General features: G+C 46.5%; 1 protein-coding gene across 2 annotated transcripts in view; it reads left to right on the forward strand.

Moving 5' to 3' along the window:
* RXRA (retinoid X receptor alpha) overlaps positions 1 to 21,156 on the forward strand; it is a 235,854-nt gene that overhangs the window by 170,027 nt on the left and 44,671 nt on the right. Inside the window, exon 5 of one of the 2 annotated variants that reach the window (XM_038374983.2) lies at positions 18,685 to 18,741. The exons of the other annotated variant lie outside the window; for it this stretch is intronic. Coding sequence (XP_038230911.1) covers positions 18,685 to 18,741 — 57 coding nt within the window. The remainder of the gene's footprint in view (positions 1 to 18,684; positions 18,742 to 21,156) is intronic. 2 annotated transcript variants of the gene reach the window in all.

Below are 21,156 nucleotides of genomic sequence, written 5' to 3' on the forward strand. Positions count from 1 at the left end.
AGATGACAGCCCTCCCTCACAGTAAGGTAAGAGGGCTCTACCTTTTGAAAGTAAAGCAGCTTTGAGGTTGGTTTCCTGAGCTTCCCCCCAAGACCCTGACTTGACTGCACAGTAGGTGCGTTCCTGACAGACAACAGAGAGAAGGAGAGAGCACGGGATGTCCTGAATCAACCCTGTCTCTTCCAGGTGGAAGAGACCAAGTGCTGGGATGTGGACAGACAGACAAAGCCACAAGCTGGTGCAAAGAAAGCAAAACCAACAGGGGATATGGATGGAAAGGAGAAGAGGGTGGAAAGTCTTTGGACTTCAGATGAAAATTCACTAGTGGTGCTGGCTGTGGGCAGAGGCAGGTATCTGGAGTTAGGCAGGGATTGGGCTCAGGAGGACTGGTTGTTATTGGAATTTCAGCTCAGCTGTGGCTATAAAGAGTGTTACAGGGTATGTCGACACAGCAAAAAAAAACAACCCTGCAGCAGCTTGTCTCAGAGCCTGGGTCAACTGACTTGGGCTTGCAGAGCACACGCTGCAGGGCTAAAAATTGCAGTGTAGACATTTGGGCTCAGGCTGGAGCCCTGACTCCAAGATCCTGACCCCTCTCTGGGTTTCAGAGCCCAGGCTCCAACCCGAGCCCGGACATTGACACTGCTATTTTTAGCCCTGCAGTGTGAGCCCCAGCCAGTTTGACCCGGGCTCTGAGACTCACGGCCGTGGGGTTTTTTGGCTGTGTAGACGTGCCCTCCTTAAAAGCGTGTTGTGGCTTAGATTCTACAGGCTCTGTGTGAGGCTCTCGCAAAGAAGTGTGACCACTCAGTGCTCCTGCAAAGCCAGCCTTTGTGTGTGAAAAGCATCGGAAGTAGCCAGGCTGGTGTCTGGCTGCAGGTGTTCGTTCTCTGTGGTGCTGCCAGCATAGGAAGACTCATCCTGAAGAACAAACCAACTCCCCTCTCCCTGTCACGTCTCCCCTCCACAGCCCCTTGCCCACCGAGATACCCACTGGTACATATTGGCAATCTGTGCTGGCATGATCCTGGGCCTGTAAAGCTGTGAAGGAAACGGTCCTCAGAGGAAAGGCACAGCTGCCATGCCAGTGTGAACAGAGCGCTCTCAGATTGCATTAGCGGTAACTGATGGGCGTTACGTTCTTTGTTGGATAAAAGTTGCTAGTCAGGAGGTCAGCTCTATAACTTAGAAATCATAGAATATCAGGGTTGGAAGGTACCTCAGGAGATCATCTAGTCCAACCCCCTGCTCAAAGCAGGACCAATCCCCAATTTTTGCCCCAGATTCCTAAATGGCCCCCTCAAGGATTGAACTCACAACCCTGGGTTTTGCAGGCCAATGCTCAAACCACTGAGCTATCCCTCCCCTACTGTACTCACCAAATTATTCCATTGAGAGAATAAAAGTGACTAACAAAGGCCAGCTCATCTACTGTATATTCAGCAATGGCACTTGCTTTTCAGAGAGAGATGAGGGAACGTATTCATTTTTGTTTTTATTTGCAGTAAATGTATTGTTGAAGGCTGGGATTGTCTCTGGAGCCTGTTAAATTTCATTGGGAACTGGGCACCTAAAGCTAGGCTCTTTAGAAAATCCAAGTGAATTTTATCTTTATTTGTCCTGAATCAAAATGGAGCCCAAAGGTTCTGGTTCTTATGCACTTCAGGATCTGTTTTTTCCCTGGAAGTGTCAATTAATGTGAGAGGGTTACTTCCAGAATCATCCGCATTCCCTGAGATGGTGTCAGAGGGCGAGCTGGGTCTGGACAAGAGTTAAGGCCTCAGAGCTCTGGATGATGTGTCAGAAGCCCAGAGTTGGCACCGAGGCTAAGAGATGCTGTCCTCAGAGCAGGAAGGAGAGTATACTGTGAAAGACCTGGTGCGGGGCGCTCTTGCAGTGGGCAGCTGTCTGGGTGGGGAAGGGCAGTGGCCGGGAGTCTGGACTGGGACTGGAGGAATTCCTGGAGATGAGTGAACTTGGGCCCAGGAGGGGCTCGCTGGGTTCAGATCAGCAGGAAGCTTCTCTAGGAGGAGCTAGTGGGAACTGGGCTCTGCTCAAGGCGAGTCGAGTGGTGGCAGGAACAGAAAAGGAACGGCTTGCGCCTGGAAAGGCAGAGGAAACTCTTTGTCTTGCTGTGTCTTAATAAACCTGGCCCCAAGAAGGGGAATGTTACTTGAAATGTGGTTGTGTGGGCATCCATTGGCAAGTCAGAGGGGAAACTGAGGCAGCACCCCGTGGGGGTGGGGCATGCCGCTGTTGCAGATCGATTTAAGTGCAATGGTTTGGGGCTCAAACAATGGACCTGGCTGCTTGCCCCAGGTGATATGTGGCTTTTCTCATTTTCTTTCTGTGTTGGCTCTGCTGAACTGACATCCTGTAAATCAGGTGACTATTAAATTCCTACAATTACGGCAATTGCCCAGGCAGCGCCACTGTAAAATTATAGGTCCATTAATTAATTTCTAAACGGCAGTGCAATTCCCAAGGGAGTGCAGACTGTATGCCATCTGTGTGACGACTCTATTAATTCATCTTGATTCACATTATCACAACGTATACCGAATGAATCCATAATAATCAGCCAATTATTTAAAAGTGTGACAGATGGGACCTTCATAACCCTAAAACTGAACTCACGCACTACTGGCAGACTGATCTTATAGTGCAGTGTATATATTATGGAGGGCGAGGAGAAAGAGGAGAAAGTCTTTGTGTTTAGCATATGTGATGAGTAGACGTTCGGAGCTAGATCCTCAACTGAGGTGAGTCAGCACAGCAGAGCTCTATTGATTTCCCTTGAACTATTCCAAGTTGCACCAAATGAGGATCTGGCCCATAGTAAATAGCTATTTGGTGCTATGTTGATAAAGACCTGGATTCTGTTCTGAGCACTGTACAGCAACTCAATTGCCCTCTCTGTGAAATGGGGTATAACAATAATCCTTTGTAAAGTATTTTGAAGTCTGTGGGTAAAAACTGTCTATAAATGAGTCATCCGTCTGGCTCAGATACATAGTTCCAAGAAGCATCTTCTGCCGATTTTGGAGCAGCCTTTTCACTTTTTTTATTCCTGAAAATAAGTTAGATATGGTTCCGGTTTTCAAAAGTTCATGGGTGCAGTTATGCGTGCAAAGAGTGCACATGCAATTATTGACCGAATTTGCTCATGCAGTTTCTGCAATGGACAGAGGGAAGTGACCATTTGCACATGTAAATGGTCAGTGAGATACACTTCTGGCCATTTGACCACATACACATCAGAGACAATTTGCAAATATAGGTGCAAGATTTGTGTGCAAAGCAAATACATATGTATTTTCCACATGCAACTCTGAGCCTGCATCTTTGGGAATGAGACCTTTGCTGTGACTTGGTTCCCTTCGACCCATTTCCCATCTGAGACCTCTTCCCAACTCACTTTTCCCATTGCTCATCTCACCTACCGGCACCATATTCCAACATCTGCTCCTTCCCACTGCATCTCCTCCCTCATCTGTTGCCTGCTCATTCTGACTTGACATCATACTCAATATCTGATCTGTACAGGTCTAATATCTCTCTGATTCTCCTCCTCCCCTCCCCACACCCCTACTGAGCCTCAACTCTAGTTTTGGCTGAAATTTTGGGCTGGATTGTATGATCCAGCCCCATTTGTCCATACTTCTAATCTAAACAGCTACATCTTATTCACAATAAAGCCAGTGATATGGGCCTTAATTCCATTCAAAATATGTTGCTCTGGAGACCACATTTATGGCAACGGAAATAAATACTTGATTCCTGTTGCCCCAACAGTATTTATATGCCAGGGACGTACGGTAAAACCCTCTTACCAAGCTCTTTCGCTCTAACAGAAGAATAACACAACGGTAAATCATTTCCCACATGGGAAAGGAGAATAATGTTGTGACCCAGGGAATCAATACGGGGAATGAGAGAGACGTAGGCCACGCTTCAATAATGGAAATTTATGCAAGAGGAAAAACCCTCTTATATAAATAGCTGAGGAAGGAAACGTGCTTATTTAAGGAGCCTAAGTGCAGACTTGCCATTAGACGGCTGGTGGAAGACACAAAAGGGGGTGGGCCATAAGAATCCCTCTGTCAAAGAGTACTCAGAGAGGGAAAACTTATGGGACTGAACTCGGAGGAAGTGCAAAGAGCAGCTCATGATAGACAGAGATGGCAGAGCCTGGTTCATGCCCTAAGCAATGTCTGACAGCATGGGAAGGATCAGAAGCTCCACATTGGGGAGCTAAGTTAGGAGTGCCTGTGTTTTATATCATTGGCAACATCAAAAGGCAAGAGGGTTGACGTTTAGAATGAAAAAGCATCAAATTGTCTGTACTCTGGGCTTGGTGTTAAAATTTAAGGCTTTGCCTGTGTGATGTTATTAGTTTAAGGGAGGAAAAGCATATAAATGGAACATTTTTTCTGGCATTTAAGTCTCTTCTCAAGGCTGATTATTGATAAATTTAAGTAGGATATTGATGCTAATATCCATGGTGCACTTGCCTTATTGATTCTGAGACACGGAAGCAGCAATAAATGATTAACTGAAAGTGTTGTTTGCCATATAAATTACTGCCAGCTGCACAAGCCTTTGTTTTCTGTACTTTGTCTTCCGCTAAGTATCAGATGTTCACCAAAACTAAGATTACCGTCTGGAGAGCTTCACCAATGCAGGGGATATTGTGGTGGGATTAGTGGTTTGCATCAAGTAGTATAGATCTCACTCCTTGACATCAGTTTTCGATGCTTGGAGAAACAAATTCAGCCCTGAAGTCTGCAGTGAATCCATGAAACACGTGTGTGCACACTCACAGGTCCCTGGTGCTGCCAGCCTGAGAGAGGTGGTGGCCTTGATGGAGGAATGAGCACTCAGCTAATGACTGCTGCAGTGAGGGACACCCTGAAGATGCATCATTTTGTTGTGTGTCTCTTCTCCATAAACAGCCCACGCAGAAAGAGCTCCTGCCCAGGGTTTGATGACGGTGGGGAGAAGAGTAATGGAACTCTACCCGGCTCCCCACACCCAAACAAGACTCCACTTAGAGGAAGGATGGTCTTGTGGCTAAAACAATGGACTGGGACTTGGGAGATCCGCGCTCAGTGCGTGACTCTGCCACAGATTGAGTGAGCTTGGGCAAATCACTTCATCTCTTTCTACCTTAGTTTCCCATCTCTAACATAGAGTAATATTACCTACCTCCCAGCCTGTCTCTCTATTCTTCTTCAAGTGCCAGTCCCTATGCGTGTTCCACACCTGGGTGCAAATGTGCCCCAGGTGCCCAAGTCCAGAAATTCTGACAAGCGGGGTCACGAGCACAGTAGTTCACCTTGTGCTCCGGCACAAATAGGTAGTGCGGGCCAATGCCTCTCCTGTTCCTTTTTACCGCCTCATGGTGTCCCTGTGTCCACAGATTTCTCCAGATTTTATCGTTATACTTTGTAAATACATCTGTGAGTAGTTGATTGATAGTTTATATTTGCATAGTTGGAATTTTTAATATAGTTGGTAATAGGTAGTCTTTTCCCCCATACTGTGAGCTCCCTCCACATGGTCTGGGACTGTGCCCAGAGTCCCATGTTCAAGAACTGTGTCTCCTGCCTTTTCTCTTTCTCCGTGAGCAATGATCACCAATGCTGTCTCTGTTGTTTGGGTGAGACGTATATTGCTGCAAAGTGCAGCTCCTGTCGCTCTTTTCCACCGCAAACTTGCAAAGCTCAGATTCAGAACATACCTTATGGAGAAGACTCTGAGGCTTCAACTCTGATCCAGGCCAGGGTAGACCTCTCCTTTATGTTGGCCCCGTCAGACGAGCAGTGCCCCTCTGAGCACAAGCTTAGGAGCGGAGTCTGCAGGTGGCTCTTCCCCCCCACTCAGAAGAAGGCCAAAAGAGGCTCTTGCATCCTCCCAAAGGGGCTGAATTTCTTTTCTCCCAAAATTGCAGCCTGCAGAAAAAAAACCACTGGCACACCCAACTGCCATGAACTGGCCCAGATCGATTCTTGTTCCTGATGCCAGCTTTCCAGAAAACCAGGGAGTTATTCTACTGTGTTTTCTTCCTGGCAGGACAGTGCCTAAGAACCATGTTTCCGCTGTTCACATGTCATCACCATTAAACTTCATTTTGGTGGAACTGGTTGACACAGTGTCAAAGTGGTCCTGGAAAGGAGCCTCTCACAGCCTGTGTTAATACTTTCCAGTGCACTGCCAGACTCTTGGGTGGGGGTGGGGGTGGGTATGTTAGTAGCTGAACTAAGGGTTGCTTTTAGTTCTGAATGCTGGTCTGGAGAGAATTCACTATCAATGTGCAGTGTGAGACAGGAAGTCACTGAGTCAGCCCCCTGGAAAGTGATGCTACCACTGTCCACAGGGACACAGTCCGAGGGAGGTGAGCCTGGGGAATATCCCTCTCTCTCCAGAGGAGCTGAGGTCCTGTGTGTTGGGAAGGGGGGGAAGCCGAGTGATCTTAGCAAGGGATGGAGCAGTTAGAATAGCCAGAAGCCCGCATTGGGTCTAAGAATGGTTTGCTTCTCCACATGGCCCCAAAGACATTCATTTACCTAAGTCACAGCCACCATGCATTTTGCTTGCTCTTCAATAACCACATGTTCTACTGAAATAGTAGATGTGGCCTTCCCAAGCGGGCTTCAAAAATATCAGTAGGGTGCATGGAACATGCAGGTGGGAATTGGGGTGAAGGCCCTTGAGACAAATTTGTCTCTGGCGACTTAGTGGAGTTACCCCAGGGATGGATTAGACCCCTTGTGAGTTTCTCATATTCACATTGGTTGACAGCTTCACAGCTGTTCAAAAGAAGGGGACCTTTCTTCTGAGAGGGATTCCAAGTGCACCTGATCCCTGGAATTCATTTCACTGTTGGCTAGAACTGCAGCTTCATTTCTCTTGTTTGGCTCTCTCCCTTCGTCTTGTCTGCCTGATAAATGTTGCTCTCTGAATAAGATTAACTGACGTGTTACTGGAGAAGCCACTGAAATATTCCCCATGGATGCAGTTACTGACCATCACATTCTATTTCATCATAAAAAGAAAAGGAGTACATGTGGCACCTTTGAGACTAACAAATTTATTTGAGTATAAGCTTTTGTGAGCTACAGCTCGCTTCATCGGATGCATCCAGTGAAGTGAGCTGTAGCTCACGAAAGCTTATGCTCAAATAAATTTGTTAGTCTCTAAGGTGCCACAAGTACGACTTTTCTTTTTGCGAATACAGGCTTATTGCGAATACAGAAATACTACGAACACAGCTGCTACTCTGAAACCGGTAAATATTTCATCATAGTTAGCCTGAATGTTGGCTGGTAGGTTTCTGTCCTTTTCTCTCCTAGTACAAAATTTTGACCTGTACGTTCTGTACCATTCTATATTCCTCTGCAGCAAACCGAGTAAGCTACAACTTACCAGAGCGATATGTATCCCTCCTAGGTCTGGGAACATACAATAGAAGGTACTAGCTGTAGTTCAACCCACAGTGAGTGGACACCATCCTTCTGATTGAACTTGAAACGAGTCTGGATGCTGCCTGGCTTTCCTATCTAGCTACAGCATGTTTTGTAGGCAGGTGGTATGCTGGAGCTGGGTGCGTTCCCATAATTATTGCTAGGTTGGTTTGTTTTTTTACGTATCCATTCTTTCTGTCTTTAGCCTTCTCTTTGAGGCAGTGCCTCACGAGGGCAAGACACTGTTGGTAGGAAGCACGCAGCATCTTCAGTGGTTAGATTTCTCTCTTGGTGACTTTGGATTGATTAGAGTCTGGAAACAAGACTATAGAAATAGGCAGTAAGGTGTGGAAGCAGTGAATCCTGGAGAATGGGCATTAGGGAAGAGCAGTGGCTCTTCAGTTCAGATGAGCTTGTGCAACTTCTGTTATCTTTGCATGCACAAAACTTTCCTCTGAAATTACCTCAGTGTTTCCCACGGGCGTTAGGTCTAAACCAGATCCCCAAATGGACAGTCCTTATGTGCTGAGAATGGGGTTTGGGGGCTCCTTTTCCTGTGGCAGATAAACACAAGGGGCCAGATTTTCAGCGGGTGTGAATCAGAGTGGCTGAGGATCTGGCCCAGTGCCTTTCCAGAGATGGACAGCAAGATGCCCTCTGTGTCTGAACTTTGGTACAGTGGGTGTGTTTGGGTGAGGGCATCAAGGAACTAATTACAGCTCTTTTATTCTCTGCTGTCCCAGTCCTGGCATCAAGTAGCGCCCTGTAGGAGCTGCTCTAACTTATATCTCTAGCCGAAGATCCCTAAGGGACCTAATACCAGTAAAGAATCAGCGTAGCAGAAAGCAGCTCTCCCACAGCCATTCCCACCAATCCCTGGCCATGCCTACCAACCCCTGGCCATGCCCCTGTGTCAGCGTGTGGGGCGGCCGGTGAAGAAGCTGTCTCTGGCCAGCTTTGCCATACTGAGGAGTTCCACCAGGAAACTTCTTTGCTGACCCAGCTATGGCCTGTGTGCATCTGCTTTGCACCGCCTGAGCAGCACCGTGTCCAGACCAGAATAAGGAATCTGGCCAGGCTTCTTCCAGCAGGCTTGCTGTCCAAGCAGCTCCAGAGATAGGGCAAACTCCACTCCTTTTCCTTGCTGTGCGTTGCTGTCCTGTGTGATGCTATCCCACTGCAACCAAAACTGGAGAAACTGCTGCGATTGCACAAACCAAGCAGGAAATAGCAGTCGAGAGCCCTTTCTCATGCTCCCTCCGGCAGTCCTGGGACAGCTCACACAGTGCAGACTTTGGGAAAGCTGCAAGATGAAGCTCGGGGCCATATTCTCCCACCCCATCCCTCCCTCCCTGTTACAGACTTACCTGTTTATTGGCACTGGTGGTTCCCGACTCAGCAAGAATTCTCTCCATTTCCCATGTCCTGAGAACCCCAATCTGTTAATTCTGGGGACCCACCATCACAGATCATGCTATGATTTTACCGTTATACATTTATATAGTACATCCTTGGTGCACATGCCACTTTACGTAGCGAGTGAAGAAGCCACAGCTTCATCCCAACTCTGCTACTGCCAAGCTCCAGCACCCTGCTCTGACCACTCGAGCAGGGTGTTCTATTCCCCCAGCTTGAGACCATAAAAGTCCTCCCCAACCTCCACAATCACTGCATGTTCCATCTTCATTGCTACAAAAGAAATCCACGCTCGTTCCCAAAGGCATGCACCAATGACATGCCTCGTTACCTTCTTTGTGTTTGGAAAGAGATGTGTCCATTCAGGATTGGGGCCCCATCGTGCCAGCAGAGAGAGAGATGTGATCCATGCTCCATAGAGTCTACAATAGAGCAGCAGTGCCTTGAGGACCAGGGGCATTCCCCCTCCTGTAAACTATATGATCCCTGACTCTGAACATTCAATAAGCTTCCCAGTATAGGAATGTCTTTTCCCTTCTTCTCGCTGCATTTTCCCTAGGGCTTGCAGTATGGCTTGCACATTGCTCCACACTCCCCCCTTCGGTGTTAGCCCACTGAAGCTGAAGGAGTTAAACTGAGGATGAATGTAGGCTTGTGTGACGCATTAAGTTCCTTCCGCCTGCAGTTTCGAGACCTCTCTGTGACTCCTTTTCTCCTAGGAATTTCTCAGATAAATCACTGAGTTTATAGAGACCAAACTTTCCCCTTGTTCTATCCTAAAATGACTTAGTCAGAGCCCAGGTCCTGCAGTAACACAGTTGCCATTGACCCATGCCTAATCTCCTTTTCCTGGTGCCCCGGCTGTGCATCAACCCCCCTGTGAATCACACACGCTCAGGAAATCCTGGGACGTCCACAGCATGGCTGTCTCCTGTCAATTCATTTAAGTGGCAGCTGGCATGACTCGGGAGTGGGGACCAAAAGGAGTCCAGAGAGAAACAGGGAATTCAGCTTTCCAGCTTGTTGTTCTACATGAATATAAAAGGAGGCAAATGGCCACATCCTACTGCAAGAGCAAAGTTCAAGAGAGAACAATTATTTATAGCTATAATTTTAGACTGCAAAATTCTGTCCCTTCAGTTTAATGTGTTTGTTACTTCTGTCCGCCTGATGCTTTGTTCTTCAGATCATGCCATTAAAAATTCTACTTCTAATAATAATACAACTTTAAAGGGACACTATTGTCAGGTTGAAAAATCACATCCATCCCTCCATCTCCTTAACCTGCACACCTGTGTTACTTTTAACTATTGATGCAGTTTGTTTACATTCTACACTTCACTCAACTTTGATGACAATAGATTCATAATTTTCACTTTTATTTACTGTCAGTTTCACTTGTTGCTTCCCAGTGCTGCAGCATTTGCAGGGGGGATGTTTAAATCCATTTTTTAAAAAGGCTTTTCATTTAAAAAAAGCATGACCATATTTCTATTAACTTTAGATTTTGCATAAGTTAAAAAAAGACCACACATACAAATTTTGGGTCCAAGTTACAGGACAGAGTTACAATTTAACTTTTTATTTCTCAGCTTTTTTTCATTTCCAGCAATATAAAGCCCTGTCTTTGAAAGAGGCATATTTGGTTCAAAAATCCAAAGAAAAAGGAATCTAAGGCTGAATTAAGTAACTTAGGTCCCCAGTATTTTTTAGGGATACAGGCACTTCCTGGCCAAAGAGCCCCAAGGTTCCTAACAATATATGGCTAACACCTAACTTCATAAAAAAGGCACAGAACACAATACATTCCACCTGCGGTGGAACGGAAATCCCCAGTAACCTGTCCCTCCCAATGCTCCATAAATAAAACAGCCACCCTCTCACAGAAGGCTAGAGAGGAAACTAAATATTCCTGGGGCTGTGCCCTGAGGATGCCGGCAAAGGACGTTGGCTCACAAGGAGAGGGGGAGTATTGCAAAAGGAGAGGGGATGCTGCCTCTGCCGCTGTCTACTCCTACTAATACCCTGGGATGCTCGGTACTTCCAGTTCTGCTGGCTCATAGCTGCTGTGAGGGGACGTCCGACATAAAACAAATACTGAATAGAGCTGGACAGTCCAATGGTTGTGGTGCTAGTCTGGGACTCGGTCTGCTTTGCCACAAACTTCCTGTATGACCTTGGGCTAGTTACTCAGTCAATCCATGCCTCAGTTTTCCCTTCTGTAATATGGGGGTGTTCATACCTCACAGGAATGTTGTGAGGATACATACATTGCGAGGCACAGAGATCTCTGCTAATGGGGCTATGTAAGTACCAAAGATAGGCTGGTAATAGCAATGTCCAGAAAGGACGCACTTCACCGCTGGTTTGTCTTCTTTTTTCATTTGCTCTCCTGGTGGACCCTTATGTCCACCGTAGAACTATAGTTGAGAGGTTGGGATGGCAGCAGGATAGGATCAGGCAGCACTAGGGAAAGAGGGAGACACAAGAGAGAAAATGTGCTTCCCATCGATTATCCATTGATGGCCTTTTGCGTGCGTGACGGAGATGGATGTAATCCCTGGCAGGAACAGCTCTGGCTAATCCAACACCCCAGATTCCCCCATGCCTTCTGTCCATGCACTTCTCAGGTCTGGCAGCAGAACACAGGCATGCAAAATTTCTATGGAGACTATTTGTCTTCAGTGACATTTTGGTCCCGGGGGGCAGCCCTGCTGAAAGAGTGAGAGAAGCTCTCTCATACAGGAGCAGCAGGATGGCCTCCCTGATTGTGTGCTGCAGCTTCAGGATTCTGGGGAGAGCTGAAAGAGACAATGGATTAGACAATCGCTTGGACGCCAGTCCTGGGGTGTAACCTAGGCTAGATGCTTAAGTACGGCCATCCTTGCTCATGTTTACGGGGTTAAACTAATCGCCAGATGTGAGGTCAGGGAGGGATTTTCCCCCCAGCGCACATTGGCAGGGACTTTGCATTTTATCTGCTTCCTCCAGGGAATCATCTCTGTTAAGATTGTGTAGATGATGACCAAACCACCTTGGCCAGACACGGTCGGGTCTGCACAGGGACCCTCCCCACTCCACTTCCCTACCCTTTGTGGGCAGTGTTGCTAGCTTTATGCCGACATTATTGAACGCAATGAGTGACAGGTCTTCCCCCTCAGCATTCTGTACTGCTCCATAAGTCCTGCCTGGTGGACAGAGCTTGTGCCACTTGGCCCACCATATTGACTGGGTGGGCACAGCCAATCAGCAATCAGAAACTTGTTCAGGATGTGTGCAATTCAGTTGTGTCCAGCAAACAATCTGTAGCGTAGAGGGAATTGACCACTGATGCTTGCCTATCGGCTTGGGTTTGGGAGCAAAAGACTCGGGAGCTATGAGATCTTACCAAAGCTGGGAAAGCTCTCTTCTGAACTTGAGTGTTTGGGTGTAGTATTAACCCCTGGGCTCTTTACCACCTGAAACTCTGCTCCAGGTCCCTTAACAACGGCTCGTACATTCTCACAAGGGTGTCTGCAAGCAAACATACAGCAGCTGCTGGAAAACAGTACCTCCACACAATGGCTGGTGGACTTCTTTGAGGTGCGTGGGCAGTTGTGTCACTTTGGTTTGCGAATACCGAAGGACAGTGGCCTGATTGTCATGAGTGCTGATCGGTGATAAATTGAAGTCCTTCTGGAACAGGAAGCTGTTTGTCAAGAGCTCTCAAAGCCATTGCTTAAAACATGTGGGCATCTGTGTTAAAAATAGGGACTGAGGAACAGCTTTGCTAGGCCCATCTCTTGCATCATTTAAAATTGGACCAGATCATGTATTGGTGATTATATTCCTGGGGGGGGGGGGGGGAAATCCCAGCAGGTCTTTTCCATCAATGAGTGCTAGGATTCTTTGATCACTAATCAACTGTGTCTGCTCCATTCAATAGTCGCACCTCCATGAGGGCCACGTGCTATTAAAAAAAAAGCATCTTGCAAAATAGGACAGATTGATGGGGTAGTGGGAAGAGACTTTTTACAAACAAAGATCCAGGGCACGTGTCAGCTCAACTTTGGCATCTGCAGCTATTGCATCTCTCTGGGGTATTTCCAAGCAGTTGGTAATGGCTCTGATGCTAATACAGCCTGAAAGTGGGAATTGGACTAAAAATGTGAGGGTGAGATTGAGAGAGGAGGAGGAGCAATGTGGATGGAGAAGAAACGTACCACGGAGCGGAGATATGGTTTAAGTATCAAGAAGGGCATCCCTGCTCCTGCACCTCTGCACAGGGCGGCTCATTGGAAAGTAAGTGACTCACATTCATATACCAGGCACACACCAGAGTGCAGCATGTGGCTTTGTTCACAGCTAGGAAAGCAACAGCAATAACGTGTTTGAGTGGGATTGGAAACGAGCTCAACACAGTGACACAAGTAGTCAGAAGAGATGGCATGAAACAGAAGGGCTTGAAAAGGAGAGAAAGGAAAGGCCAAGGAACGTGAAGGGGAAGAATCAGGTTAAAATCCCCATTGTTAATTAAACACTGGGTACGATAATACTTTATGCAGCAACTGGACTGCTGTCCTGCACCACCAAAATCTGTTCTGAATCTTGGAATAGCATTTCTCAGAAGTACTCTCTTCCCCTCTGGGCGGGGACCTTGGCCCAGATCCTCAAGCATAATTAGGTTCCTAACCGCCACTGAAATCAGAGGTTTCAGAGTAGCAGCCGTGTTAGTCTGTATTCGCAAAAAGAAAAGGAGTACTTGTGGCACCTTAGAGACTAACAAATTTATTAGAGCATAAGCTTTCGTGAGCTACAGCTCACTTCATCGGATGCATCCGATGAAGTGAGCTGTAGCTCACGAAAGCTTATGCTCTAATAAATTTGTTAGTCTCTAAGGTGCCACAAGTACTCCTTTTCTTTTTACTGAAATCAGAGTGTCCTTGTGATTGTATTTGTCTGTATTCGCAAAAAGAAAAGGAGTACTTGTGGCACCTTAGAGACTAACAAATTTATTTGAGCATAAGCTTTTGCTGTAGCTCACGAAAGCTTATGCTCAAATAAATTTGTTAGTCTCTAAGGTGCCACAAGAACTCCTTTTCTTCTTGTGATTGTAGATATCTCTAAAGCTCCATGCACAGCTAATGGTGCTATATAAATAAAAACATTTCCCTCTGACCTGGTGTACAGTAGATCTGTTTTGGAATAGATTGCGCTTCATTACCACAGGAAAATTCTCTCCATCCGTCTGTCCATCTATCTATCTTTTCACATACTAGGATTGAGTGCTGGGTCCTATGAAAAGCTTCAATTCCATTAATCAGTTTCCGGTGAGAGCAACATGCACCATGAGAAAATGGCATCACCCCATCCAAGTTATTATTCCTGTAAATACACATTTTCGTCTTGGAAAAACGTGCTTATTTGTATTAGTGCAGGGTAAGTGGTAATTAGAAGCTGCCACAGCCTGTTGCTTTTCCTGAATAAACAAACAAATGCTGTAATATTAGCACTAATGGAGGCTCTCAAAATGCTTCATTCTGGCAACTCTGCTGGTGGAAAATCCAGTCTCCTTTTGTCCCCATTGCTGCCCTCATTAAAATTCTTCTTGGATACAAAAGCACTTCGGGATGTTGAATCTGGCTTTGCAAATGGCAGGTGGCTTTGACGCGGCGCCCAGGGACATGGATGCAAAGTTCTCATGTTGGAACGGAATGTCACACACGTTGCTGTTTGACGGTGCCACATTTGTGAGAGACCTTAAAGGTACAGGTCACAGGGGAGCATAGGCAGGAGGGGATTAGATCTTCTAGCTCCTGCTTGGAAGTGGCTTTGCCTGTTACATCTTCCTCCCTGCCAACCTCCTCCCCAGAAACTGAAATGGACAAAAAGGCTGTGCAGGAAAGATGAACAATGTAGTTGCACGGCAAAGCTTCTCACGGAGTCAGGAAAAGCAGCCAAGATCGAGCCCAATGTAGCCTGAATTCTCAAGCAAGATAGTTGGTACCAAAGGGTAGGTTACACAAACTGGGGAGCAGTCTCAGGCATGACCAAAGCAGATGGTTCTTAGGGTACCCCATCCAAAGGGATATTGAATCGGCACTGCAGTCCCCATGGAAACTTGCAGACAAGTCAGTTGTAAATCACCGCTCTCCAGCATCAGAGACCCTCCCTGTTGTCCTTCTCCATTCCAGCAGCATGTCACCTGTTGCTCAATCAGGTGTCTTTGGGTCTCTGATAGACCCCAGGACCCTTTGCTCTCAGCTCTCGGGGCACAACTGCAGTTGAGGGGGGAGGTGTTGGGTCCTGGGCTGCATTTTGGCATCTCCATGCATCTGAAGAAGTGGGTTTTTTACCCATGGAAATAAAATAAACCATGCCCAAATAAATCTGTTAATCTTTAAGGTGCCAACAGACTCCTCATTATTTTGGCCTAGAGGCACCTGTCAGACCTCACTGAGCAGAAAAAGGACAGTCCTTTCAGGGGATGGATTAATACAGATGAGAGACAGGATGAGTTACTGAGCTGGTTGCTTAGCGCACACCCCCATTAAAGAACATCAGGCACCGATAGGTCTGATGATGAGAACCGTTAAGGGTCCATCTCAGAGTACTGACTAAGGAGGGGACTTCTCTGGGAATTGGTTATCCAGCCCCTTCCCAGCTCAGAGCACAAGGCACAGGCAGAGAGAAGGATATAATAGCGGCGTGACCGCACTCCACTGGCAGAGCACCTTATATCCTAGTGGTTTAGGCATCTTCAGTCCCAACCTCAGAAGATACCTCAACTCTTTGCAATATTGCCAAACAAAAGTGCTAAAAAAATCATGAGTCAGGCTCCACAAATGCAGAGATTGGGGTTAAAAATCATGATTATTAGTAATACTACCTTTGGACCTCTGGTCATTCACCTTTTAGTTTTTGAACCTGTAAGGATCACATTTTCAACCTTTTCTCTGCAACCATGTGGGCTAAAATCTTCCTTTTCTTTTCACTGGGAGCTGAGATTTTGGTGTATTCACATGACTTCAGGAGCTGGGGCTTTAATATAATTGCGAAGTATCGTGAGACCTATTATAAAATCACAAGCATTGGTGACGTGGCAGTGGTAACCAATATTTTCCCTTTCCTAGTTAAAGCTCTAATTGCCAACCTCTTGTTCTTTTCCAGCGGCTGGTGGATTTATTACTCATCCACACCCTCATGGTGGTAGCTCATCTTCACATGCTCTAAAAGATAGCGTCTTGTTATTAATTTCACTCTGCAAGGAGAAAATATCTACCTATTAAAGTGATCAGGCAAAGTATTCGGGGGGGCGTGTATTTTTTCCTGAATCTTCTTAGAGGCCACCTTTTATTCTGTTTCCTTGCTTCTCACTGGCTGCTTAAAAACAAAACAAGACCAAATCACGGGGGCTAAAGGGATGGCTGCAAAAAATACTCTGTAAAGATCTTGGTAGACTTTGTACTTGTAGGTCACAGGGAATCTCATAAAAAGTTCTCTCTTGTGTCTCATGACTAGCGCGTGTGTAGGATGGAAGTTCTATTTCACAAAGGATGTTAGATGTCCAAATCTGATATCATTCCAAATTGGAGCAAAAACTGAATTTCCATATTCTCCGCAAAAAAAGATTCTGAGAATAAATATTGTTTTGGGTTGATTGAAACATTTCATGTTGATTTTGACTTCTATTTTTTTTTAAAATCTTTTCAAAATGAAAAATCAAAAGATTTTGTTCCAAAAATGTTGCAATGGGCTATTTTGACTGTGTTGGAACTACCCCTCCCTCCCCCATTTTTCTTCTTAAATGAAAATTCTGACAAAATTAACCTGATTTTGTGAAAGATTTTGATTTAGATAGAACTGCATAGTCCAATGAAATATGGTTCCACTGAAGTTTCTCCAGCCAGCTTTATTAATGACAGTTATTTTGTTATGTACCACTTTGGGGTAGAACTTTGACTTTGAATAAAAAATCATTTAATACATATATTTGAATCAAATCACAGGTTTGCCCTAATTAGAGATGGAAAAGGCCCACTATATCAACAAAGCCAGGATAACATAACACAAGAACTAGGGGTCACCAAATGAAATTAATAGGCAGCAGGTTTAAAACAAACAAAAGGAAGTGTTTTTTCACACAATGCACAGTCAACCTGTGGAACTCCTTGCCAGAGGATGTTGTGAAGGCCAAGACCATAACAGGGTTCAAAAAAGAGCTAGATAAATTCGTGGAGGATAGTTCCATCTGTGGCTATTAGCCAGGATGGGCAGGTATGGTGTCCCTAGCCTCTGTTTGCCAGAAGCTGTGAATGGGCGACAGGGGATGGATCACTTGATGATTACCTGTTCTGTTCATTCCCTCTGGGGCACCTAGCATTGGCCACTGTCGGAAGACAGGATACTGGGCTAGATGGACCTTTGGTCTGACCCAGTATGGCCGTTCTTATGTTTTTATGATAGTGTCCCCTGATGGAGGGATATTAAAACTGAAAGAATTCCCAGTTCTCAGTCACGCATCTGATTCACAGGACATCAATGTACTCAAAAGTCTGATGCTGATGCTGTGTAATAAAAGGCTCCTTTCATGAGATGGGGTTCCTGGTCTTAAGGGACGCGAAACAGGGTATCTGCTGATTCCAGATCCAGCTTGGCTGGTTGAATCCTTCCCTGCTCTGATCAGCAATAGCTTTGTGCAGAGGGGAAAGGGCAATGTTCTGCAGCCCCTTGCTCATTATTACTGTTTTTATTACAATAAAGGCTAGACGGGCCAACTGAGATCAGATTCCTACTGGATAGACACACAGCACTGGATAGTCTTTGACACTGAGAAGTTACGATCTAAACATGAAAGACAGACTAGTCAGAGGGGGAAGCTGAGGACCAGAAATTGTGGCCAATTTCACACAGCAGGTCAGCATCCAGAACAGAACCCGGGTTTCCTGAATTCCAGGCCAGGGCCCAATCCACTGAACCACACTGTCTTGTCTTTCACCTCTCACACGTGAGGTAGGGGAGAGAGGCACAAAACTAACCCCTCTGGCACTGAGAATTCTTTTTCCCGTTTGCCATGCAGTATTGTTGCAATTCCCCACACGATTCCCATTCCAGTTGTGCTGCCATAGTCGTGCTGCTGCTCCGTGGTGTTCCTTTGGGATGTTGGGTTGTCGCCACTGTACCCTGAAAAACCACGAGGGATTGCTCTGTGTCATCCAGGGTGTGAGCTGGATGTGTTGTGTACAGTGGAAGGGCCCGAAATGCAACATCTGTATCAGAATCCACACCCTCCCCAGGTTCAGGGGGTTCACCTCTAAGGTTGGTTTCAGCCCCATCATAGAGACAAGACTAGACCCGAAGTCTGGAGCTGGTATCAGTGGTGTTCTGACCCAGAGTTTTGGTTCCCACACTATTCCTTTATCAAGATGTACAAAAGTTGCACAGTGTGCTGAGACAGGCATCCTGCAGCTGCATTGAGAAAATACTAAGAAATGCTAGAATCCAGGCCACCAATGCCCTTTGCCTCCTTAAGAGAGTCACATTCCTAGGAAAGAGGACAGTAGGGTTACAATCTCATGAGGCCTTCCCTACACAACTGACACACTTTGAGAGAGCCGTCCCTTAACGTCATTGTATAGTGTCCTGTGGAGGGAACACCCTCCCACCCCTTGTAGAGAGGGGCCCCTTTTTGAAATGACAAAACCAAGCCAAAAACTTTGCAACTATGTGTAAATACAGGAAAGACGAAACCAGCATAAAAAAAAAAAGCAGCGACCACCAAACGATATAATGATTTTTGTTTCTAAATTTTATTCTGTTACAGGGATGGAGCACCATCCATCCCGGCCCACAAGACTTCTGGGAAGCCAAGAAGAACAAGGTATTCCCATTTCAATATTACCAGACAAGCTGCCATGCAGCTACCAAGTTTATATATCTATATATCTAGAGTTAAAACATCCACCGCCAAAATCTAATTGCAAACTGCTCCATGTACTCTATCAGCAGGCAGTGCCTTTTCCCCTGTGACTAGCCCCTAGGCCAGGTGGGAGTAGGGAACAGATTCAGCAACAGTGTCCCAAGTCTACGTGACTAGGGCTTCCCTGACAGCCACTAAAGAACTTGTCCCTGGCACCCTTCTCCCAGATTGCATGATAATAAGCAGTCCATCTGCTTGACTCCCAAAACTAGCAGATCCATCTGTATCCTCAGCTTTCCCTCCCAGCTACCTCCTAGTCCCCCCAGCTCAACCCATCCCATTGTGTTCTCTGCACTTAAAAAAACAAATGGATCCCCCCCTCTTTCCAAACACACACATTTCGTTTAGAACATCTCTCTCCTGTGGACAGGGGTCCGCTCTGGTTAGGTTTCTCCAGGCACGTGGGGGAGGGGGAAGGGTTCTCGCCCATGGCTGAATAGCGGCAGATAAACCTACTGTAGAGATCTCTGCCGGAAAGAGCTTAGGGTACCAGGATGGAGAGGGAAAAGGAGGCAAGAAAGAGCTGGTGGAGTAGAAGTGTATGAATTAAGGAAGCCTGGGACTGAAGGGTTAAACCAAGTCCCTTCATCAGGTTTGCTTGCTCCTTGCAAAGTGCAAATTCTGTTTCTCCCTCTCTCTACCTCTCACCTTCTCCTTGAACTTCTGAACCACAGGCATATTATCTCACCCACTTGGTCTATCTAATATCCTGGGGCCCACCTGGCTGCAGCAACACTGCACGCTTGTGTAACTAGTCATCATTTTATAGCTGTAATTTGTCTTTGCCAGGGCACATCTAGAGATGCAGAATCCTCTTTATTGTCAGTGATGATCATTTTTGTCTTAAAAAACAACCACCAAACCTACAAAAAGCACAAATCTCTGTGGCAGGGTCTAAAAGTCGTCCGCCGTCTGGCGGCTGTTGGCAGCCTGTGTGAGATGCATTTGTGGGCCTCAGCGTAGAGCCTACGTGTCACAAAATATCCTGGCTGCTGGTAGCTTAGCCATTGGCAGTCTCAGCTGAGAAGCTAGAGTATGAATGGGCCATGGAGACAGAGCTCATCTCCCATCTACAGAGGTGGTCCCTGCAGATCAGGACTGAGGCAGTATTAGGAAGTCTGCACTGCCCATTAGAGTGGATAAACTGAGGGCTTTGGCTGACAGGACTGTTGATCCAGCCCCTGGCATTCCAGTCTCTTGTCCATGCCTGCGTCCAAGCAGGGATCCTCTGGGAAGCAGCCACTGAGTCCTTGGCCTCCTTGCAACAGCAGCCGTTGTCTGGGGTTTTTTGCTCGGTGTTGCCTTCTGGTTCCTTCCTTTGACCCTGCCTTCCATTGCCGTTTGTTCATTCTTTACGCTGATATCTGGTTTCTGTGGCCACTCCCGCAATTGAGGGGGTGGCCTTTCGTTCTGGTAGACTCCGCCCACCAAGCCCAGTCACCAGCTAGGCCGGCACCTTGCATCTGCACTACGTTCATACACACAAGTTCTGAGGGGTGTAGGCTCTGCTCCACACAGAACACCACTCAGGGAGCTGCCGAGTACTTGCTGCTCTGTCTTCTCCCTGCTGTGACCTATATGCAGCGGACACCCCAAGCATGTTCTCAACACTAGTTAAAAATGCATCCGTGAGAGGAAAACAGCAACACCCCTTGTGTGTCTGCAAATAGCAGCCCATTGCCCGGTCTCTCCTCTGGACGTTCAGAACAGTGATGGTATGAAGAGTATGAAGGCTAATGTAGTGCCCATCTTTAAAAAAAGGGAAGAAGGAGGATCCTGGGAACTACAGGCCGGTCAGCCTAACCTCAGTCCCTGGAAAAATCATGGAGCAGGTCCTCAAAGAATCAATCCTGAAGCACTTAGAGGAGAGGAAAGTGATCAGGAACAGTCAGCATGGATTCACCAAGGGAAGGTCATGCCTGACTAATCTAATCGCCTTTTATGATGAGATTACTGGTTCTGTGGATGAAGGGAAAGCAGTGGATGTATTGTTTCTTGACTTTAGCAAAGCTTTTGACACGGTCTCCCACAGCATTCTTGTCAGCAAGTTAAGGAAGTATGGGCTGGATGAATGCACTATAAGGTGGGTAGAAAGCTGGCTAGATTGTCGGGCTCAACGGGTAGTGATCAATGGCTCCATGTCTAGTTGGCAGCCGGTGTCAAGTGGAGTGCCCCAGGGGTCGGTCCTGGGGCCCGTTTTGTTCAATATCTTCATAAATGATCTGGAGGATGGTGTGGATTGCACTCTCAGCAAATTTGCGGATGATACTAAACTGGGAGGAGTGGTAGATACGCTGGAGGGGAGGGATAGGATAC

The sequence above is a fragment of the Dermochelys coriacea genome, chromosome 16 (assembly GCF_009764565.3).
Source record: "Dermochelys coriacea isolate rDerCor1 chromosome 16, rDerCor1.pri.v4, whole genome shotgun sequence".
NCBI lineage: Eukaryota > Metazoa > Chordata > Testudines > Dermochelyidae > Dermochelys > Dermochelys coriacea.